The sequence below is a fragment of the Vespa velutina genome, chromosome 12, assembly GCF_912470025.1.
Source record: "Vespa velutina chromosome 12, iVesVel2.1, whole genome shotgun sequence".
In the NCBI taxonomy this organism is placed as follows: domain Eukaryota; kingdom Metazoa; phylum Arthropoda; class Insecta; order Hymenoptera; family Vespidae; genus Vespa; species Vespa velutina.
Genome location: NC_062199.1, coordinates 2800243 through 2824457, shown reverse-complemented (window position 1 = coordinate 2824457; position 24215 = coordinate 2800243). Strand labels below are relative to the sequence as shown.

General features: G+C 30.1%; 1 protein-coding gene across 5 annotated transcripts in view; it reads left to right on the top strand.

Annotated features, from left to right (window-relative positions):
- The window catches only part of LOC124953412 (suppressor of lurcher protein 1), a 360539-nt gene that overhangs the window by 327867 nt on the left and 8457 nt on the right, over window positions 1-24215 (top strand). For all 5 annotated transcript variants that reach the window (XM_047504753.1, XM_047504751.1, XM_047504750.1 and 2 more), the window contains 2 exons: window positions 15159-15366; window positions 22554-22801. In XM_047504753.1, the coding sequence (XP_047360709.1) occupies window positions 15159-15366; window positions 22554-22801 (456 nt within the window). The remainder of the gene's footprint in view (window positions 1-15158; window positions 15367-22553; window positions 22802-24215) is intronic.

Here is a 24215-nt window from a genome sequence, read left to right as displayed (position 1 = left end):
CTTTCTTTTCTTTATTTTTCTTCTTCTCCCTTCAATTACTCGACCCACCCAACTATCTGAGGTTTAACGATCTCTAAAGATTTCCTTTTCTCTCTCTCTCTCTCTCTCTCTATCATTTTCCTTCTGCGGATTTTCTAGATCGAAAAGATATGTGTTAATGACCTGTACAATATATATATATATATATATATACTTTTTATTATATCTTTAAAAAAAATAACTTATATACCATTCCTAGAGAGAGAGAGAGAGAGAGAGAGAGAGAGAGAGAGAGAGAGAGAGAGAAAAACTAATCTTTCCATTTGCATTGCATATACCATTTGAAAATCAATTTTTCAAAGAATTCTTTCACTCGAGTATGACCACATCTTCTTATTCGAGTTCGAAGAAATTTCAAATCTTTATATACACATGCAATATACATATATTCACATATATATATATATGCGTGTGAGTGTGTGTGTGTGTGTGTATGTGTATTCCCATTTTATCATTTTACCCCTATCGTCGAGAAGATCTCACATTGCCATTCGAGTGAATAAAGAGAAGAGACAGCGATTTTTCGCGCAGAGAGAAACCTCGAAGAACGAAACGGAAGTAGGGAATACGATCTTCCTGTTAGTAGGTACATAGTAGAGAAAGAGAAAGAATGAATGAGAGAGAGAGAGAGAGAGAGAGAGAGAGAGAGAGAGAGAGTTCGGTGACAGTAATAATTCATAAAAAGTATATGGCGAAGGTGAACATACACGTGTATACGTATGTAGAGACAAGTATAATACATGCATATACGCATAATGTAAGAAGGAAGAAATACTTTCGTGTAAGTGAATCGAAAGCCCTTCTTCTTCTTCTTCTTCTTCTTTCACTTCTTCTTCTTCGTCGTTCTCTTATTTCTTTTCTTCTTTTTCTTCTTCTTCTTCTTCTTCTTCTTCTTCTTCTTCTTCTACTTCTTATTTTCTCACTTTTATAGTCAGCGTAAAACAAGAATGGTTTTCTTAGAACGGACAGGCCATATTTTTAATGCAAAATCTCGATTGAAATCTTATCCATGACTTTCTCTTTCTCTCTCTTTCTCTTTCTCTCTCTCTCTTTCCCTTTCTTTCTCTTTCTTTCTCTAACCAATGATGGTACATATTTCAATATTCGGTTACGTTGATGCCCTGTTATCTATCTTCTCTCTCTCTCTCTCTCTCTCTCTCTCTCTCTCTCTCTCTCTCTCTCTCTCTCGTTAGATTCATACGACAAGAATGTGAAGGTTGGACAGTTGGACGGACGTCTAGACTATGAGAGATACTTTGAAAACTCGATCTGCCCTAACCGTATTTTCACGTGACAGCTCGTATTATCCCGGATGCATTCATTGTTTTCATGAAAACGTCAGTTTAAGCCAAATCCTACCTTTCTATCCTTTTACCAAAATTCTATCTTTCCCATTGTAATTTATCTTTAAATACTTTTATTCGATATATATACGTCATTACTTTTTTCTTTTCTTTTCTTTTCTTTTTTTTTCTCCCTTCTCTCATAAACATAAAAAATTCTTCGTACGTTTGTACGTCCACGAACGTATTATTAATTAATGTAAATTCTCGATCGTGTTAAAATTGTACGCTATTTCTCTCTCTCTCTCTCTCTCTTTTATCTTCTTACAAATCTTGGAATATCAATTTCTCTATCCTTTAGTTCGTAAAAATGTCATAATGAATTTTTAAAGAAGCTTTAGAAATTTTTATGACACTCGTTTCTAGATGTCATCCGTGTCTAACATATGTATATACACGTACGTACATACATACATACATACATACATACATACATGCATACATATATATATATACCATAAACCATACGTCGTAAAGGGAACAATCATTCTTTCTAGGACACCGCGTATAACACCGATTGCATTGACACCATGATAGAAAGACAAATTCTCTCAGTTCGGTAAAGGTTTTGAAAAATTGATGCCGTAGCTGCTTCCTAAATGGATTTTATTGAAGGTAACGGGCAACTAAACGTAACATTTTATTGGATCGCCTTGCGTACACGTTGCGATGCTACGAGGAAAGGTAGAAAAGAAAAAAGAAAAGAAAGAAAAATAAAAAGGAAGAAAAAGAACGGATGTATGTACGTATACACAGTGGAGGAGGACGAAACAGCAAGATATGCTTTTATACGAGTCCCATAACTTATTGATTACCGAAGCGAATTTTTTTAGTTATTTCCGAAACTGCAATTTTCTAAACGGATGAGGGAAGAGCAAAGAGAGTTGGCGATAAAAAAGAAGAAAAATAATAGAGCTTGGCAAATAACAAAAATCTATAATATTAGAAAAAAGTTTCAGGATAAATAGAGAAAGAAAGAGAAAGAGAGAGAGAATCATTGAACTCAAATTCTCCAATTATTTTAGAATTTATATTTGATCTTAATTTCTCACTTGAACTTCGTCTTTCTCTCTTTTTTTTCTGCTTTTTCCGTTTTTTTTTTTTTTATTCTTTCTTTCTTTCTTTCTTTCACACCCATATTTTTCTGTCCTCCTTTCTGACTTTTGAACTCTCCGCTTTTTTTCTTGCGTTCGTTTTTTTTTGTTTTGTTTTCCCCTTTCTTCTCCCTGTTACTTTTTTTTCTGTTTTTTGTTTTTTTTTTTCGAACGATCTCAATTACGACGTAAGAATTTAATTATATTCGTCGCAAAACGGTGATAAAACTTTTTCGACGAAGTACATACGTGTCTGTCTGTCTGTCCGTCTGTCTGTCTGTCTATCTGTCTGTCTATCTGTCTGTCTGTCTGTCTGTCTGTCTTCGTTAAAAGGATTAATACATTTTTAATTGCTTTAAATGTCGCTTATCATGGACAGGCGACATCCGGCACAGATATATATATATATATATATATATATATATATATATATATATATATATATATCCAATTCAATTTAAATGAACAATATTACAGTATACAAGGAGCAATTAAAAATCATCCTGATAGGCCAGCTGTTGGTGTTTGTTAAATGAAAACCAAGCAGATTCCTAAGTTATGCATATAATAAAAGCAAGACATTCAATGATTCTCGTAGATTTAATGTTAATCATTAATAATGACATAAACGAACTAACGATTATTATTTATTATTCGATCGTACTTAATCCATTTCATATCCATTTTCATTCACCAAATCAAAGTTTTAATAATTTTCGTATGGGAATAAAAAGAAAAGAAAGAAATAAAAGAAAAGAATAGAAAAGAAAAGAAAAGAAAAGAAAAGAAAAGAAAGACACACGCAGCTGATAGGCACGCAGGCAACACCTAAAACAACATTTCTCGTTACATTCTCTCCTTCTCTCTATCTCTGTCACTCTTTGTTACGGTCAAAGGCCAGTAATTGAGGGGCCACGAAGTAACAACGCGCCCTGTTCTGTGTTCTGTGGAAACAAGCGACTAGATCGAGCGCGAAAAAAAAAAAAAAAAAAAAAAAAAGAAGTAACAAAAAAGAAAAAAACAGGAGAGAGATAGAGAGAGAGAGAGAGAGACAGGAAGAGAAAGAGAAAGAGTTGAAAGTGGACGATGAGAGAGAGAGAGAGAGAGAGAGAGAGAGAGAGGATGGTTGAAAAGGGATGAAAGAGAAAGAGGAAGAGGAAGAAGCGACGCAAACACGGTCATTTCGAAATGAAAACCCTCCCTCGAAATGCGAAAAAAAGGGGGCCAGACCGGATATCAAACCGTCACGACTGAAACCCAGTGATGGAAACTTTAATTTGGAACAGCGAGCGAGCACGCGTGTAACGTTCGATGTTTGGGGTACACATCCTGTGCCAGTTGGATCGAAACAGAAACAGTACGTTCGATATCCTCGGTACGCCGTTTTAGTTTAGTACGTTTCGCTAGAGAGAAAATTTCTCGGCTACGTTGTTAAGAATTACGTTATTGTTCCCTTGTCGTTCGTGTACAAAGAAAAAAGAAAGTAAAGAAAAGAGAAAAAAGTAAAAAAAAAAAAAAAAAAAAAAAAAAAAAAAAAAAAAAGAAAAAAAAAGAAAAAAAAAGGGATCAGAGAAAAAAGGACGGAAACGCCAATGAAAAAAATAAAAACGAAAAAGCCGTGCACCCACACACGCAAGCACATACAAAGAAGAAATGTAAAAGAGAAATTGCCCGATAGTAATTTTAACGTTAAATTATATTAGATTTATCTATCTATTATTAGCCTATCACGAATATTTCTTTCGTGTTTCTTATTTTACTTTTCTTTTCGTTTCTTTTCGTTCCGTTCCCATTTTTTGGGTTTTCTTTTTTTTTACCTTCGGATTTAACCAATCAAAAAGTTGTATTCGCCGACGGCGGCGAATAATTATCTTGTTTTTTTTTTTTTTTTTTTTTTTTTTTTCATTTATTCATCTTTATCGTTTTTTCTTTTTTCCTTTTTTCTTATTTATATCATTTACATATATATATATATATATATATATATGTTTTTTTTATTTTCTTTTTTCATTTTTAAAAATCGATTCGAAATCACGATAAAGCTCGATTCATTTATTTAAAGTTTTATTCGCACGAACTTCGTGTTTATTACAAAAGGAAAAAATACTATATATATACGTATCACTATCGAGAATTTTGCAGTTTATTATTTGTATAGATTCGTTTATATATAACGTAACGTTTTGTTTTCGTGAAAATGTGTACTCGTACAAGTGAATCAATCGAAGGAAAATTTTATGATCAAAGAAAACACATATAAGGCTTGTACTACTTGTTCAATTAGAGAAAGAGAGAAAAAGAGAGAAAGAGAGAGAAGAGAGAAAGAGAGAGAGAGAGAGAGAGAGAGAGAGAGAGAAAATTTTATATCCGAGAAAACATGCGATTGTATTACTTCCTCGATCGGAGAAAAATTTTATGTCCTACGAAAATACATACGTCGTCGTACTACTTGCTCGATCAGAGAAAAATTTTTGTCCGACAGAAAAGCCTTACTACTACTACTACTACTACTACTACTACTATTACTACTACCACCACCACCATTACCATTACTAATGTTACTACTACCGACTACTACTACTTGCTCCAATGGCTTTGGTCGATGTCCGACCAAAAACTCGATCGTACTACTTGCTCCGGTCGGTGAAAAATCTACGTCGGACCAAAAACTCGTTTTGTACTACTTGCGCCGTCGGTGAAAATCTACGTAGAACGAAAAACTCAGTTACACTATTTTTCCCCCTTTACCGGTGAAAAATTATCCGTAGGACCAAAAACTCCCCTATTATACTACTTGCAAGTAGTATAACAGAGCATTATTTCGAAAACGTTTATACGAACAAATATTATTTGCTGTCCTCATGGTTTCCTTCTTTCGATCAAAATCATTAAGCCGAGTAAACAAATACACGGGATTGAATGCTCTCTATCGTTCGTTTAATTTTAAACGAAATCATTTGCTGGTTCGATCGATCAATCCGATCAACATCGGATTTTTCTAATTTCTTTTCATCGACAATCACATTTGTCCAAAGGATTAAAGTCAAATTCTACGAATATTCCATTTTGTTTCACCAAATGAGAAAGAGAGAGGGAGAGGGAGAGAGAGAGAGAGAGAGAGAGAGAGAGAAGAAAAAATTAAATCTATCTTTCCTATTCATATTATACGTCGATCCTTTATGCTAATAACGATTGCAATAATTAGTTTCATTGTCTTATACAATAGATTCGCTTATTCGAGATCTAAGTTTCGTGTAGAACTGTAAGTGGAAGCTCTGACTGTCAATAATACCCTTTTCTTCTAAGCGTACGCACGAAACACGATATATATATATATATATATATATATATATATATATATATATATCTGAGCGTATAATAGGAGAAACTAGGAACAAAGAGCGTACACGAGTCGAATGGTGGAAGAAGAGAGAAAGGGATTAGATGAAGATAGGAAGAGAGAGAGAGAGAGAGAGGGAGTGATAAAAGGATGGATGGAAGAGGAAGAGAAAAGAATAAAAGAGAAAAAGAGAAACGAATACAAGTAGAAACTCTAGTTTCTCTTGAAGCCACACATTCGAGCCCTTTCTTTCTGTTTCAATCTTTCTCTCTTTATCTCTTTATCTCTCTCTCTCTTTCTCTATCTATCTATCTATCTATCTATCTATCTATCTCTTTCCTTCCACCTCAAATGTATTTTCCTATTTAACTGTTACGAATGAATATCCGATCGAGCGTACATAGCCAATCTACAAAGAAAGGATCCTATTCGTAAAAGAGAGACAGACTGAAAGTTCTTAAAGTGTTCGTCATCTTAAGTCGATGTAGGTTCAAGTGATGGAAAGAGAGTTCTTTAGAATCGGAAAAACTTTCGTATGGTTTTGTATTATCGTGGTTGAATGTATCAACTTTAATCTAGTGACATGTCACAAATTAATAATCCTTTTTTTAAATAAAAACTTTTCAATTCGAAAGAAATGTTATATTATTGTTAAAGAATATAATTGAAAATTATTATATTATCGAACGATTTTATTCGCATAATGTCATATTGAAATTCAATAAGAGAAATGATAAAAATAATTTTCACGTTCAATTATTTTTTATTAAGAAATTGTTATAAATTTATTTGTCGAATATATATGTCTATAATAATGCATATATGAATGAACTTTAAGATTTTGTTAAAATTTGTACAAATTTAGGAAAAAAGAAAAAAAAGAAAGAAAAATTAATTTATAACTAAATCGTTTATAACAATTCTTTTGTTTATAACTTATATAAATATTTATTATATATTAGAAAATATATATATATATATAAAAACTTTCTAAAAGTCTTCAAAATGATTATTCGAACAGAATTATCTGTTAAAATCGATTATTAACAAATAATTGTTTATAACAATTTGTTTATAACAAATTGAATGTTTGTTATCGATAAGATGATGAAAATATAAAAATTTTTGTCTTTAAACTGATAATTTGAAGAAAATAATCTATCAATTTGATTATTAACAAACAATTGTTTATAACAATTTGTTTATAACAAATTAAATGTTTATTAATAATATGACGATAGAATCTATAGTATTTTAATTTTAAAGCTTCAATTTGGACGCAATTACACTATCTGTGTAAAATTTCTACACTAAATTGTTTATAACAAATGCTTAAATTGTTATTTAAAAAATATAATAATAATAAGATAGATAAAAGTTTAAACTTTAAAATGAACTTGGTCTCATGTTTTTACGATGTTTACTTCCTCAGATATTCGCATATTAAAAAACAGCTGTTCATTTACCTATATAATTCTATTTTAAATGGCATTGACACAGTGACCTACATAAATTCCCAGAAATTACGCAAACAGCTGATCGTAGTAATAAGATTATGAATAGAAAATTTCAAATGGACATATCTCCTGAACGAAAAATTCTAAAGACTTGAATGAAAATTCATTCGAAAGGATAAATTATTCTCCTTTCTATCTAAACAATTTATTAATAATAATATAATGATAAAAAAAAAAAAAAAAAAAAAAAAAAAAAAAAAAAAAAACAAGTAAAAGAAAAAAAATAAAATACAAACTTTCCTTGTAATTATTTAACTTATCCGATTGATCATTTTTATCCTGAATTCTTCTAAAAATTAATCTTTCAATATATCGTCAAACAATATTTATTAATAATACAATATTTGTTTATAATTTAAATTCAAATAATATATATATAAATATTTATTAATTTTCATATTACGATACATTTATGTAACGTTTATCAACTTTTCAACGTATTCCTATAAAATTAAATCACAAATTTATATTCCAATCTATTAAATGGAGATATTAAACGTTACTTGATCTACTTAATAAAATGAATAATTAATTTGCAATCGTAATAATATTGGCGCCTGATGGTTATGTATGTATATAAAAAAAAAAAAAAAAAAAAAAAAAAAAAAAAAAGAAAAAAAGAAGAAAAAAAATACAAATCACATTAAACTATCTTCCCCTGTCATTTTCATTTTATATTATTTTACAAATGCAAATGTGCATGTAAACAAATTCACCAGTGATACATCATTTTTATTTTATGAGACAGTTCAGTATGAATTATTATAGATATAAACATTATTTCGTTCTTTTTTTCATATTCAAAAAAGAAAGGGTTCAAAGGTAGACCATCGAATTATAAATCTTCTCTCTCTCTCTCTCTCTCTCTCTCTTCTCTCTCTCTCTCTCTCTCTCTCTCTCTCTCTCTCTCTTTCTCATGTTAAAAAAATCGACGTGAATTTTTTATCGGCCAACACCGAGACCACAACAAAAAACTTAAAAATGAATGTGCGTCCTTTCGTCTCGTTGTCGTGTGAACGTTTATAACTTTTAATAGAATAATCAAACATTCGGTGACTGTAACGACCACGGGAAAATTTACTTTGGGAGAGGAATGTAATCACGCTTTTAATAATTGCCATGCACCTACGCGCGATGTTCATGGTAAAAAAGAAAGAAAGAAAAAAAAAACAAAACAAAAAAAAAAAAAAGGAAGAAAGAAAAAAAAAGAATGAAAAAGCCGAACATTTCGGAGCTCATGCATACGGTATATAGACAACAATGTCATTGGAAGTCACGCAAAAGTTTAATAGTGATGATATCGAGAAATTGGGGGAAAACACAAAGTGATCACTTTTTTCATATTTAAATTATTCATTGATACGTGAAGCAGTACAAAATTGCATATATAATAAGTGCAATGTATTATAATGATTATCCATATAGTACGTTTTTTTTTTTTTTACATCAATCGTATGTGCATCCGTATAAGGTCCACATGATTTTTTTTTTTTGATCGATATTGGAAAAAAAGTGGGAAAAAAAAAGAATTTTCTTCTTCTTCTTTTTTTTTTTCTTTTTTTTTTCCCCGCTCAAAACGACGAAGGAAAAAAAAATATGGGAAGAGGTAACGAAGAGAAAGAAAAATCTTTGTAAATCCTTTGACGTTCCTTTTCATGCTTGTTGAGTTTGTAGGCTAAATCGTGTAAAGATTATAACACGTGCATGTGTGTCTATATATATATATTATATATATTATATATATTATATATATATATATATATACAAATATGTGTTAGGCGAAGCGTTCAACGATGCGTTTAATCGTACGTTATCTCCGTTGAACTGTCAAGTGGCGTCATAAACTCGTAGCACCCTTCTGTCATAAATATATGAGATTTAGATGTCAAAATGCAAAACGAATGTCCGAACGATGAAGGTGCGAAGGTATAGAACGATAGAGCGAGAGAGAGGGAGAGAGAGAGAGAGAGAGAGAGAGAGAGAAAGAGAAAGAGAGAAAAATAGAACTGCAGAAACATAAACGAACGTGGGCGCGTGTCGGATGTCGACCGTGTTCGTCGATTAACCGTTCAAAGCCAGTTAGCTCGTAAAATTTCGATTCTCGCTTGCTATGCTATCGTAAATAAAACATTGTTCAAGTTATTTTCTATGACGTCACATCTTGTAAACGAGCTTTAAACATTTTTTTTTTTCTTTCTTCTCGATAATTATTGATAATTATCAATAGACATTATTTTCCCCCTAATTATGTTTTCTTTCTTCTTTTTTTCTTTTTTTCTTTTCTTTTCTTTTTTCTTTTCTTTTTTTTTTCCTTTTTTCGTCTTCTTGATTGTTGTCACTTCACATTTTTATTTTCATTTTTCCTTTCTCTTTGTTTTCTCTTTTATTCTTCCGAAATTTTCAGACGACAATTATTCCTCGTTTATCGTCGTCATTAATATATATTAATTAATTGATTCAATTTTTACATTGAATTAATTTCAATTGTCATTTCAAATTTAGATTGATTAGTTTAAATCTAATTTCTTTTTTTTTTTTTCTTTCTTTTTTTTTTGAAAAAGAATAAAAATAAGTGAGAATGTTAGCAGTTCACGTTTAGATTAAATTACATCTGAATATATGTATGTATATATATATACTTACAAATATTGTTTCGTTTTAAGACCAAGGCAAGAAATATCTCAATATTTTCAGGAAGATACTATTCAAATTTTGTAGTCCAGAAAGTACACAAGATATATCATGCGATACGAATTGGTATTTCGTTATTCAGAATTTCATGATTCCGAGATATCTCGCTCGAGCGAGAAGTTATGGATGGCCGTCGATAATTACAATTTATGTCAGAGAAAAGAACAGAAAGAGGAAGAGAGAAAGAGATAGATAGTTAGATGGATAGATAGAGAAAAAGAGAGAGAGAGAGAGAGAGAGAGAACAAGAGAGAAAATACGAGAAAGAGTTCAATCGACTCTACGTTTAAAACCGATAATTTTACGCTGGTTGAATGCGAAAACGTGAAATTTGCAAGACTACGCAGAATGGAAGTGCGTAAATAAATGAAAAACAAGAGAATATGGATTAAAATCCTGCTATAAAAGCGAAATGTGCATACCGAGTATGATTTAAAACATATAACGAGAGAGAGAGAGAGAGAGAGAGAGAGAGAGAGAGAGAGAATAAGAGAGGGAAAGAGAAAGAGAGAGTAGTTCTATTAACAAATTGATATACGTTATTTTGGAAAACGGGTTTATATCCGCCAGGTTATCTTACAATTCCTATTACAACGCGTTGCATATTTTATATGTATATATTATATATATATATATATTTATTTATAAAAAAAATTGAAATCAAAAGCCCGCCGGAGAATAAAAACAAGGGAAAAAAATTATTCTTTATAAATATATAATGTGATCATATTTTTTTTTTCTTTCTTTTTTTTTTTTTTTTTTTATCCTTTTTTTAACCCAATATAAAATTGTTTTATAAATGTAATTTAATGTAAAAGTTTGATATTTGCATATATATGTTATAATAGAGAAATATAAAATTGAACGTCTATACATTCTTCTCCTTTTGATCTTATCAATATTAGTTCTCGGATTGTATCGTTGAGACAAAGAGAGAGAGAGAGAGAGAAAGAGAAATACGTAAACACAGTGTGTTTCAAACAACAATTTCATGTCATGTACATATGTGTATGTAAGTATGCATGAATATGTGTGTATCTGTGTGTGTGTGTGTGTGTATGTGTGCATAAAAGTATTTATCTACGTATATGTATATATAAATATATATATATATATATATATGTATATTTATATATATATATATATATATATATATATATATGTATGTATGTATATACGAAAGTAAGAGAGACAGAAATAGAACATATGTATACGTTCTCGTAACGGAGATAACTCGTAGGTCTGTAGCATTATGCCGGATATTAAACTCGGTGCTGTGTAACAAAAACAACAATGTATAAAAAAGAAAAAGAAAAAGAGATATAAGCTGCTCGTCTCTTCGAAATAAAGAAATTATTTTCATTTTGAACTGACATTTGCAAACAATTTTTTAACTACATATTCTATCGACAAAGGTGAAAGAGAGTGTTCGACTAATGGAGCTTTAACAAGTTTTCCTTTTATTTATTTATATATATATTTATATTTATATTTATATTTATATATATATATACATATAATATAATATATATATATATATATATATATATATATATATATATATTTTATAGTTTTTTTAATTAACGACAAACTTTACTTTCCAACGATTTAATAACGAAATAAATATCACATAATTTTATTCTAAAAGAAACAAATGGAAAAATATTTAAAAATTGTTGAAACGAAATTTATATTTTAATACACGTATACATATCATCCGACATATAAATATTAATAATAAAATTTTGTCGTTCGTTTTTTCCATTCTAATTAATGAATTTTCATTATTATATTATATAGAAAAACATTATTATTATTCTCTCTCTCTCTCTCTCTCTCTCTCTCTCTCTCTCTCCCTCCTTCTTTCATTCTCTCTCTCACACAAACACACGCTAAGAATCTTCTTTATCGCGAACTTTCTTAAAGAATTTTCTCGTTATCGATAAAAAGGACATGGCCTAAGGATATTTCGTAAAGGTCAAACATTAAGTTAATAAAAAATAACGTAAAGTCGTAAGCCTCTATGTTGGCGATAAATGCGAATGAAGGAAAGAAAGAAAAAAAGAAAGAAAGAAAGAAAGAAAGAAAGAAAGAAGGAAAGTAAAAAAAAAAAAAATTGTAGGTGCGGAAAAAGAGCTTATTTTCTACAACCACCATCGTCGTTGGTTAGATCTTTTGAAAAGTCTCGGAGAATCAGGGTGGACCAGCTTCTTTTCCACTTCGTTATTTTATCCCCCCCCCCCTCCTCTCCACTACCATCCTCCTCCACCCACCATCTCCACCCACTGTGTCTCGTTCCTTCGTCCTCATCTCTTCGCGCTCACCACACCGCCGACACTAAAACTACCATCACCATTGCACCATCGTTGTATTCTCCAGTTTCTCTCGCATATACAGTACTCATAACAAATGCGGCTAACTAAGCGCAAAAGTAGGCGAGCCTTGCGAAAGCCTATTACTCGATGTTTACGACCCCGAGGAAACTTGGCCGAGTTCTGGTACACCGCACTTTAGGAACTCGAGTAGAGAGAAAGAAATATATATATATATATATATATAGAGAGAGAGAGAGAGAGAGAGAATGAGAGAGAAAGAGAGAGAGTATAGTCGTATTTACTGCGACTACGACAACGATGATAACGACGATGACGACGAGTTATTTCAAACGAACTCTGACATTCCTCGATCTCATAATTAACATAACACTCTTCCTTCTTTTTCCATCATTTTTCTTATCTTTTCTATTCTTATGATCTCACAAGAGTATATAATTTTAAATTATATATATATATATATATACATATAATATCAATAATTTTTAACTCACCTCGAGTGATATTATATTGGATCATAATCGTCTTACATTTTCTTGAATTACTTTTATTTCATTATTATCGAAATCGATCGTAGAATTTTTAATTTTCTTCGAAAGTGAGCTATAAGAGATATTGGATATATTATTTTAAAGAAAAAGAGAATTTTCTGGTGGAAATCGTATCCCAAGAAAATCCTTGCGATGACCCAGTCAAAACCAATTTTCTTCGTGTATGAGGAAATCAAAGTGGTGAATATGTATGTGTGTGTGTGTGTGTGTGTGTGTATGTCTCTATTTGTCTGTCTGTCTATCTGTCTATCTGTCTATTTGTTTGTCTGCGTGTATGTTTAAGACAGAGAGAGACAGAGAGAGAAAGAGAGAGAAAGAGAGAGAGAGAGAGAGAGAGAGAGATAGAGAGAGGAGAGAAATGGAGAGAGAGAGAGAGAGAGAGACAGAGAGGAAGGAAAGGAGGTTAATTGAGTCGTTCGTAATGAGGTTTCGATCGAGAAATGTCTAACCAAGGAGAAGAGAGAGAGAGAGAGAGAGAGAGAGACAATAGCGACGTGATTCAACGTGCTTGCTACTCAAGGGTACTCATGTGGTTGAAATATTAAATCATGTTATATTCGTGACGGCCTACCGTTACCCCTTGTAATTTACCTCCTCTCTCCCACTCTTTCCTACTCTCTCTCTTTCACTTTCTCTCTCTCTCTCTCTCTCTCTCTCTCTCTCTCTCTCTCTCTCTGTCTCTCTGTCTCTGTCTCTCTCTTTCTCAGAAAGCCCATGCCAACGTTTGTACTTCGTTCGTTTATAATTTTCCACTTTGCACTTAATTAACAAAATTTTGCTTCAAGTATTTCATTTAGAATTTCAATTATCTCATCTTTCACATTTACTTCTTATTCGTACATTGTTAATATTCAATGATCAATTTTATTTTAATTACATTCTTGATCGCGTAATATCAATCGCGATGATGAATCGCGATACGTTTAGATCGTAATAATTCGATTTTTTTATATATATAGATAGATAATTAAAATAGTAAAAAAAAAAAAAAAAAAAAAAAAAAAAAAAAAAAAAACGATGAGATGAATTATTCTTTTCTTTTTTTTTTTCAATGACTTTTATAATCAACGTTGATACTAATAATCGTTTAATAACAATCGTAAAGATAAAAGAAAAGAGTACGAAAAATGTTCTCGTTAATAATACAATTTTATCTAAAACCTGAAAAATTAATTCGATTTAATTTAATAATTCGATTAAAATAACGAGAGAGTTTAAGAAATAATCATCATTCTATCTCGAACAGTGATTACATTCTCTCACTTCCCACGACATTCCCGTTTCTCTATCGTCTTTTATCGATCGCTAAATAGTTCCTGGAATTTGATCATTTCCATTTTAGCAACATAGAAAGGAATGACCACAATTTAATAAAGAATTTTATGTTTTGCTTGATTAAAATAATTCAATTTATTGCTTGGATAAAAATCGTTCATTTATGTTTTTCATGTAATTAATATTTCGTAAAAATGTTCCAATAATTTTATATATAATCATAATAAATTTTTTCATAATAATCTTGCCTCCTCCTTAATTCGACAATTTAATTTTAATTATAAATGTAATATAATATAATATAATATAATATAATATAATATATATTCTTTAAAATATAGTATATCTGAAAAATAAATATTATTATTACTTAGAATATTAATTCATAATAGTATTATATTATATTAAGAAGAACATGGAAAAAAGAAAAAAATATATATATATAAATGTAGGAATATTTTAATTGAAATAACTCTTTGGTCAAATTCCATCGATAAATACATACCTACATACTTACATACATACTTACATACATACTTACATACATACTTACATACATACATACATACATACATACATATATACGTACGTACGTACGTATATCTGTTTAAACATATAATGAAAACATTCATAAATATAATATCTTTTTCATAACTTTATCCAACGCATAAAAACATTATTACTATAATTAAAGAAAAACATTTCATTTTTAGTATGATAAAATCACTATCGTAGAATGTACGAACTCGCAATATGATATCATTACTTTATTATACGAAACATCCTTCTTCTCTTCCTAAAATATGATACCTTCCACCAAATAAGAACGCACATTCACTATCTGTACACGTAATAATAATCCAACCATAAGGACTTTATAACTCGGATGCTTAAAATGTTTATGTATGTGTCATTGAGAAAAACGAAGGTAAAACGAAATGATCTAAACTCAACGCAAATTGTTTTATTGCTTCAGACTTTGGTATAACGACGGGTCGACAGGAGGCGAAGTATCCGTGTGCCTTTGTCTTCAACAGTAACGAGACTCGCAACGGTACGTTTGCGTCGCCGAACTATCCAGGATTATATCCACGTGATACCGAATGTCACTACTTCTTCAATGGCCAACCAAACGAGCGTGTGCACCTTCATTTCCATTTCTTCGACGTCGAAGGAGTATTACCGTAAGTTTCTTCTTTCATTTCTTTTCTTTCTTTTCTTTCTTTCCTTTTTTTTTTTTTTCTTTTTTCCCCATTATCAAAATTAATAATAACACATAAAGACATCTTTTACGATAAAACGTACGAAGATTATTTCTTCGTAAATAGATAAATAATTTCTTTCTGATATTATATCGTATATGTATAAATAGATTTACAATAACAACAACAACAAAAAAAAAAAGAAAAAAAGAAACAAATTATAAATATATTATATCGAATATTTCAAAAAGAAAGAATTAATTGAAATGAAAAAAATGTTATAGAAAAAGATAGAAATCGAGAGAAATTATTCGTCCTGTCGAATTATAGATCTTAACAGATAGACGTCTTATCGAGAACTGTCCTCTGTCGATCGTTATACATTCATCTTCTCATTTGTCCTTCCTATCCGATATAAAAACAAACATTTAACACTCGTACTAGCTAAGCCTTATAATACGTTCACTCATTGTATACATGCTTGTACCAAAACAAAGCTTCGAACAAATTCTCGATAAGAACGATAGTTAATCATAAGGAGTCTCATACGTACGCACAGTACTAACATAGTCTCGTAGATACTCGCATAGTACACGCCATAAATGTTGCAAAGGACTTTGGCATCAATACTCGATATATATATATATATATATATATATATATATATATATACATACGTACGTATATATAAAAATAATTTACTTTAAATAATATAAATTATAAAAGTATAATCTGATGAATATTTAATCATCGAAGATGTGATACAATAAATACGTTCTTATAATAATCATCTTAGAAAGTACTCTTTTCTATAAAGATAGCTAATAACTTTTCATGATGTTAGTTTGAAACTAGGTCAATCGACTTATCTAGCGTCATTCTTAACGTCCGACGTTGATAGTACCTGTCTGTCGAGCTCTCCTAGGAGAAGGAAATAAAACTACTTTTAGAATCATTATATAAGGTTATAAACGTACGTACGCATCGATCCATTTTCTGTATTGGTCGAGCTTTAAAACGTACACGTACATATAACAATTTATCTTTAAATCCAATTGGATTTCCAATGATGTTTCTGGTCCTTATTAAAAATTCGATCCTCATTCGACGTGATTTATTCTCAAGTCAAAAGATTTATATATATATATATATATATGCGCGTAAGTAAAACGTAGTATAGACATAAAAAATATCAAATAAATTATAGTAAGGTTTTCGATAATAAATAAGGCACCGAGTCAAGCTGGACCGAGAGGTAGGTCGAATCGAACCGAGATAGATCAGATTCAGGTCAAGCCATTATAAAGGTGAAAAATGGCAATGAATGAATTCAGCCTACTTTAACGTTAATACTTTAATTCACACTAAGCCGATTGTTGAAGGTTACGTATAAGAGGGTTATCAACTAAACAAACTCATATATATACATCGTTCTGATAAGCGCAATATCCTTGTTACAGCTACTAGTTCATATTTTGTTTATATCCGTCGTCGAAATTAAATACGTGTCTCTAGGAAAAGTTAAGCAGCTTTAACTTTCGAAATGTTTTCATTAACAAGAATATTAGCAATATGTCGTATTCTATGTGTTTGAATAGGAATGAGTATGGATGGGAAAAACCATGTGAAAAATTCAAGAGAATCAATGCCAATAGGTGAAAATGTGTATGTAGAAAGTTCGTCGATGTATGTCCTCGACGATAACACGCTCTTAATTGGATCGTATTAAATCAACGGGATTATCAATTTCCTGACTACACTGTAACGATTCGTTCATTATCGAAATTCACTAATTAACGATGTTTCCCCGTGGCTTTTCATTCGATTTCCTAATCGCACGATACGTTGAAACTGTTACTACTTCTAACTTTTTATCTAAATTTTCTCTCGATTTTCCATTTGGTCTTTCGATTATAAATGTTGTGTTAATAATTATTATTAATGGATTATTAATAATACATTCGATTGAAATTATAGAATAATTTTAAATTAGAATAAATCGAAAATGCAAATATACGTATATGTATATGCATCTGCGTGTACGTGCGTGTATACGTGTGCGTCTGTGTACATCTGTGTGTGTGTGTGTATTTATGTACATCGAGAAATGTAAGCTTTTTCTATTTGTTACTCCAGAATAATTTTCTAAGGATCGTAAACGACAAAAAATTGTCGTCGTAAATATCGTAAGACAAATGAGAGTACAATTAGTGTAAGTGCACCATTGGGTGTTACTTAATCGTATTTCGTCTTGTAGATTTAGTGTTCTTTCTCGTAAACAGAAAGAGATATATGTTGATAAAAGAAATGAGTTGCAGAAGGAAAAGAATGATCCATTCTAAGAACAGCGTGTCTCTTTTCGTCTCGAGAAGGAACAAGAAAGAAAGGAAAAAAAAAAAAAAACAAGAAAGAAAAAAAAGAACAAGGAAAAAAAGCAAAAAAATAGAAAGAGTAAAAAGGTAATTAAGAATTATTTGATTTGAAAGGAATAGTACCAATAAAAAATTACTATATAGCTATCACAATATTATATAAAAAATTTCATCCTTCATGTTTTTAAAAATCTAAGAAATACAACAACGTGTATATATATATATATATATATATATACATATACATGTATATGTACGTGTATGTACTTAAATCAAATACACCATAAATCCATTCGTGATAATAGCCTCATCGATTCAAGTATCGATATTTCTTTTCTCAGGCTCATACCATTTATGCTTTCGATGGATGTACATTTTCGAGAATATCGGAGGATACGTGTAAATCTTACTTATCCGTACTATTTATCTAGCAAAATGTTTCCTCTTTTAAAGGGAAAGAGATAGAGAGAAAGAGAGAGAGAGAGAGAGAGAGGAAGAGAGAATACTAGAACACGTACGAATCATCCAGTTCTTTATTTTCGAACGAGTTAGCCACTTTAGCCGTGGGTTATAATTCTTCTTTCTCCCGAGTAATATTACTTTCAACTGAAAACGAAAATACTTATTTGTTTTCGAGCAACCATTGCTATTTCGATACGATTCCTACCTAAATAGTAGTAAAAGGTATACGAAGTATTCTATATGCCAGGAAATTACATGCCGAGAGAGAGAGAGAGAGAGAGAGAGAGAGAGAGAGAGAGAAAGACTGAGTGAATTTGCGAATTTGAATAAAAGATACATACATACAACATACAACATACATACATATGTACATACATGAGAAATAGAAAGAGCAAAAATATAGTATCATGTTTATATAAAAGATGAGTTACGTCTATCAGATATTTGCGTCTAGATTTCACTGATATCATCTTATTTTATTAGTCTAACAATAGGTAGACGATATAAAATTTATATTTATATATATATATATATATATATATATATATATATATGTATTATAGTTACGAGTTATTTACGAGACACATTATCGATTTATCGTTTCCTTTAGTTACGACCGTCGCGATGTGAAAGCTTTAACAGAACGTCAAATTAAAAAGCTATATTTTCGTCGAGGAATATATTTATTACTTAATTTTCAATATATTTATCGATCTATCGATAATCGTTAGATCAATCGATTAATTTCATCTGTTAAATTATATCCCCTTTTATAATAATATTTTTAAATATATTTCTTAATAATAATACTTTTATTAATGATAATTAAAAAATAATTTTACGAATCTTCACTTTTATACCTTTAAATATATAACTTCGTAATTTAACTTGTAGTAACAAATAAATACGCGTTTTGACAAGTATATATTTCTTTAATAGAAATTCATTAAGAATGTATGTAATAACGTGTTAACGAATGTCGGAAGTTGAAAATGTTTTCTGTATCCTTCTTTTCTTTTTTTCCCTTTCTTTTTTTCTTTTCTTTTTTTTTTTTCTTTTCTTTTCTTTTCTTGTTTTATCGAAACTTTTTAATTAAATACACCCACTCGACGGTCGCGAAGTTACAAACACTTTCTTTTCCCGTTTTGTAGATAACAAAGAAAAGAGAAGTAAAAAAAAAAAGAAAAAAAAGAAAGAAAGAAAGGAGAAGGTAGAATAAATTACGAGAAAGGTTAGCTTGCTCATTAACATAATTACGACTTACGGATAAACAGCCGATAGGCTGTTTAGAAAGAGAGAAAGAGAGAGTGAGAAAGAGAGTGAGAGTAAGAGTAAAAATGAGTGAGATAGGAGACGACAGAGAATGACGAAAAGAAAGAAAAAAGAAATAGATCGGATTTATCGAATCCCTTATCTGTCCTTATGTGTTCATTCATATAATACGTACGAAGCTTTAAAAGTTTCTGATTAATGAAAATAAATGATGAAATGAGAAATAGGGAGAGAGAGAGAGAGAGAGAGAGAGAGAGAGAGAGAGAGAGAGAGGTCTATACGTACACATATTAAAATTATGTTCACGAACATCCAAGATTGGATTACTTATGGGATTGCCGTTCTATAAGCTATGAAAGCAATTCGGGAACAACCCAAGGAAGTATACGAAGAAAAATCATGTTGAATTTCTTTTGGATGGGTTTCTTCTCTCTCTCTCTCTCTCTCTCTCTCTCTCTTCTTCTCTCTTCTATAAAAAGATAGCTTTTCGTTTTCAAATCGTTCATAATAACATCGTCACATAAATTTGAACAGAAACGTGTCCGTCATCATTCGAAACGTTTTTCATCATACAGCTTACAACTACGTTGAAAATTGCATTGTAATTTCTGTAATGTAATTTCTATCCCTTTCATTTATTTTTTTTTGTTCTTTTTTCTTTTTTTCCTTGTTATCGAAAGTTTTACTTAACTCCGTGACTTATTTATTTGACGAACGAGAAAGATTATCTCATCGTTTCGTTTTCTTAGAAATAAAGTTTACGAGAAGAAACGTATAAGGAAAAAAGAAAAAAAAAAAAAAGAAAAACAAAAAAGAGAGAAAGAGAGATAGAGAAAGAGAGAGAGAGAGAGAGAGAGAAAGAGTACGAAGGTAGCAAGTTCGTGTCTCATTTCTATATGTATGTGTGTATACGTATGTATGTATGTATGTATGTATGTATGTACGTATGTATTTCGAAACAGAGGTCGTACGTGACTTTCAGAATGACAGCTCGTTATTAGACTTTTGCGACGTGGAAAGAGTCAAAGTAACGAAGTTAACGATGTCCATCGCTAGCCCCGTAGACTCTGCAAATTGGATATAAATGATATTTTGTTAAAAACGATCGAATGGTAAAACGTCTATATATATATATATATATATATATATATATATATATATATATAAAAGTGAATTATTTCGAGTGTTGATTCCATCACACATACACATTATATATTAATAATTATATATATATATACAAAAATATATATATATATATTTCTCGATTTATTTAATTTTATAATAATAATCGATGAAAGAGAGAGCGAGAGACAGAGAAATGACCCATTAAAAATATTATTAATTGACTTTTGTAATGGCATAGAAATGATTTTTTGGATTCGATCATCCAGGAAGGAGAAAAAGAAAAAAAGAAGACAAAAAATGAAGGATAAGATTAAAAATTGATATTATTTTGAAAGAAATTAATGCAAATATCGAATCGAAAGGATATATTACGCAACGTAAAAATACACATTTGGTTGGTAATAGGAGAAATCGATAAAACGTTCCTGTGACTACTTACTACTACTACTACTACTAATACTACTACGCGACGGTGGTAACGAGGGTCGTCGACTTTTGCACGAGTATAATAATGCTCGGAAAAATATGTACGTTCCCTTACCTCCTCCCTTATATCCTGTCGTTCGTGTCTCGTTTTACATTACACCATTACAACGTAATACCAAACAAATCCGTAAGAATTTGCAACGTGCACATAAGAGAGAGAAGGAGGAGGTATAACTAAAAGAATATACTTCTCCTTTCGTTTATATATAAATGTTGTTTTCTTTCGTATTAAAAAAAAAAAAAAATAAAATAAAAGAGAAAAAATAAGAGAGAGAGAGGGGGGGGGGTAGGGTAGAAAGAGAAATGTGAAAAACAATGAAAATTTTCTAATTGCAAACATACAATGATCGCGTATACGCGTTCCAATATTTTTTGTCCTTTCTTCTTTTTCTCTTTTTTTTTATTAATTTATTTTTTTTTCTCTCTCTTTTTCCTTCTTTTTTCTTTTCTTTTCTTTTCTTTTTTTTTTTTTTTTTTTGTACTTTATTTATTAATTTATATCCCTAAGACAAAATAATTAATTTCCGTAAGGAGATAATTAATCAAAAAGATTACTGGTACGAGTTGGATTTTCGAGAAATATTATTTCTGTCTATCTTTGCACTATATATATATATATATATATATATATATATATATATATATATATATACACAAACACATACATACACATATGTATATATATATATATATGTATATATACCTATATAATATAAAGTGTCTAGATTATGTTCTGTATTTACGGAATAGACAGCACATTTTCTGCGCGTATGCGGTATGCAATGGACCGGTCGATGATGAATGTTGCTCGTAATACCTAATGTTCCGTGTATATATACGATCACGTAGAGCTTAAATCGAAATTAAATTTTCGCCTGGTTGCTGGCGGTGATAGTGCAGCCTGAGAGAAAGTTAATCCGTTTATTACGAGTTTTGCTAATGTGAGTTAGAAAACATATTCCTTCGTTTTATTAAAATCTTTCTTTTTCGTTCTTCTTTTCTTTTTTCTTTTTCTTTTCATTTTTCATACTTTCGTCAACTTTCTTTTAACGTTTCTAATTATGCTTCATAATCTTTGAAAATAATTAATTAACGAAAGAAAAATTGAAAGAAAGAGAAAGAGAGAGAGAGAGGCAAATTCGTGGAATTGAAAATGCGTTAATTACAAATATAATTTGTTGAATAAAAAACGCTAATAAATATCTAAGTTTTGTTAACATAATTTCTGTTGTGTAGATATTTTCAATAAAGAAATACGTTCGTTAGTTTAAATCATTTTTACGTATATTCTAAATATTATATTTATTTAATAAATAACGAATGAAGTATGATTGTGATGAAATGTTTGCTTACGCACACTTGTGTATATGTGTATATATATATACAGACACATACACGTGATTTTTAATTTAGATAGAATATTAAAACTCCGTCATTGATTTTCTGTTTCAGATGTGAAGCTCTGACAGCGAGCGACTTCGTGGAGTTTTCGAATTATATGGCGAAAGATCGAAAATATTCGAGACATTGTGGTCAGATGAAGGAATTCGATGTTGACAGCGATAGAAAGTTCTTTCGTGTGACCTTCAAAAGTAATGATCGATTAGACGGCACAGGTTTTAATGCCAGTTATGTATTTTTGGACGAGGAAGAGAATTACACAGTGAAGGCACCGACGAACGGAGCTATTCTCATACGATGTAAGGAAATTTTTAATTTTTTTTCATTCAAAAGATTCCAACGAAAAAAGATAAGAGAAAAAAAAAAAAAGGAAGAAAAAGAATTTAAGAATAATATTCTTGTAATAATTTTCACGTTTGATAAGAAGTAAATTTTTTTTTTGTATAAATTATTATTATTCTTTTTTTTTTTTCTTTTTTTTTTTTTTTTTTTTTTTTTCTCGACAAATACAAATTTGATTTCAAATATATTTATACGTTTATGCTTGATCAGAAATAATGAAGAAATTTCTAAAGAGAGTACTCTACTCGAGAGATAATAAAAGTATCGTTCGATCAGATTCGATCGTATTATAAAAATGAAAAATATTGAAAATATTTTTATATCTTCGTAATTGAAAATAATTATCATTGCCATAGTTATCATTATCATTATCATTGTCACATCGTTATTAAATCAAAATATATTTTTCCTGAATCAGAAGAGAGATAAGCACGATTAATTATTAATACGCAATACTAATTAACGCTAGTCATTTAATAATCGTTTTCTATTAAACGAAATCGAGATCGACGCTTTGTCATTTACCAGTTACATGTGTGTGCCTGGATTGCATCTATGTATATACATACGTGTGCACGTATATGCGCGCGCGTGTGTGTGTGTGTGTGTACTCTATTTCAAAACGTTTCCTTCGCCACAACCTTCATTATGAATTTATTTAACAATTTGCATGATGATGTAATTAATGCTTCAAAGGCCCCAGAGAATTCGTTATGTAGACATATCTATATGCTATTGGCTACAATAATCGCTTCGCGAAATACCTATAATTTTAAGAGTACGTTACTATCAAAGAGAATATTGACGGAGTTTGTTCACGAAAAAAAAAAGAATTAAAAAAAAAAAAAGAGAGAGAGAGAGCATTTAATTTTTCTCTTTTTTTTTTTTTTTCTTTATATCATTTTTTTTTTCTTTTTTTCTTTTATTCCTTCATTCTCTTATTTCTTTATTATCAAAGAAATATAGTAGAGTACGATTACTTTGATCCTTTATTAAGCGTCGAACGAATTCGCGTTATACTTTTATCGACGATTTTTAACGATGCCCATTCGCTTACCAACAGCAATTCTAGCGTTTTTTACCTAAAGCAGCGCAACTTTTTTTTTTCTTCTAATAGTAACTATAAAAAAGAAAAAAAAAAAAAAAAAAAAAAAAAAAAAAAAAAAAAAGAGGAGGAAAAAAAATATTAAAATTAAAATAAACGAAAAATAATTGTCGTCGTCGTCATTGTCCCTCTCTCTCTCTCTCTCTCTCTCTCTCTCTCTCTTAATAGATTTTATTCGTATAAAAAGTAACAATTATATACCGTAAAATCTTCGACATTAAAATTGATGCTTAGGCGAAGATGAAATTTAATCGGAGAACAATCTT